Source organism: Octodon degus, unplaced genomic scaffold (assembly GCF_000260255.1).
Source record: "Octodon degus isolate 3935 unplaced genomic scaffold, OctDeg1.0 scaffold00078, whole genome shotgun sequence".
Taxonomy (NCBI): Eukaryota; Metazoa; Chordata; class Mammalia; order Rodentia; family Octodontidae; genus Octodon; species Octodon degus.
In genome coordinates, this window is record NW_004524654.1 from 695,105 (window position 1) to 696,099 (window position 995).

The following is a 995-nucleotide window of genomic DNA, read 5'->3' on the forward strand; positions in this document are numbered from 1 at the left end:
CAGCAACCTGAGCCTGACTGCTTTGTTGAAGCAGCCACTTAAAGAACTGAGCTAAGGGGCAAGCCCCTCAAGAATATTTTTGCTGGGTATGGTGGTGCATGCCTGTAATCCCAGCACTTGGGAGGCAGAGGTAGGAGGATTATTGTGAATTTGAGACCAGCCTGGGCTACAGTGTGTGCTCAAGGCCAGCCTGAACTGCATAGCCAGACCCTGTCTCAAGAAAAAAAGTGTTTTTAAGTGTTACAGTTAGCAGTACTTAACAAATACCCAAATTGAGAACTGCCCAAGTTAAATAAGAAAATAGTGTATTAAATCTTGTATTTTTTTTTTTAATTTTATGTATTTGGTACAGGGTCTCCCTATGCAACTCAGATTTATAGTGATCCTCCTATCTCAGCCTCCCAGCACTGAAATTACAGGTACTGGCACACTGGTGCACCTGGGGGCAGGGCCGACATGGCATGTAGTACCAGGCATCGAACCCAGATCCTTGTGCTTTGCCTAGGCAGGTGCTTAGACCACTGAGCTCTCTCTGTGGCCCTATAAAATCTTGTTTGTGGAGGTTTTAAATTAGACATTGTCAGTTTTTAGCACTGTTGGAAATACCTTGTTTTGTATAGGAAAGTACCCTTTTGTGAGTAAGTAAGGTTTTTCTGTGTAAATATTTGAGAGTTCTGGCTTAACATTTTTAACTCTTCTTACTCAGAATTCATTGAGGGGGTCTCTCAGTTCAGTGTCAAAGGAGACAAAGAACAGAAGTTGAGGTGTAAGTATTTTTTGCCACTGACTTGTTTTTCCTCTTAAACTGGTATCATTCTATACTACTTTGTATACTTCTTTAAAAATGTTCATAAAATTAAAACTATGATTGAAATACAAAAAAAATAAAAAATAAAAATGTTCAAAGGTTTATTTTAGATTCTTGCACATAACAGTAATTTTATATTCTGATTAAATTTTTTAGAGCATTTGCAATTATTACAGTTGATTACTTT

At 37.9% G+C, this 995-nt stretch overlaps 1 protein-coding gene across 2 annotated transcripts in view; it reads left to right on the plus strand.

Moving 5' to 3' along the window:
* LOC101559708 (calcineurin subunit B type 1) overlaps positions 1 to 995 on the plus strand; it is a 156,814-nt gene that overhangs the window by 146,458 nt on the left and 9,361 nt on the right. For both annotated transcript variants that reach the window (XM_023720843.1, XM_004636138.2), the window contains one exon: positions 707 to 766. In XM_023720843.1, the coding sequence (XP_023576611.1) occupies positions 707 to 766 (60 nt within the window). The remainder of the gene's footprint in view (positions 1 to 706; positions 767 to 995) is intronic.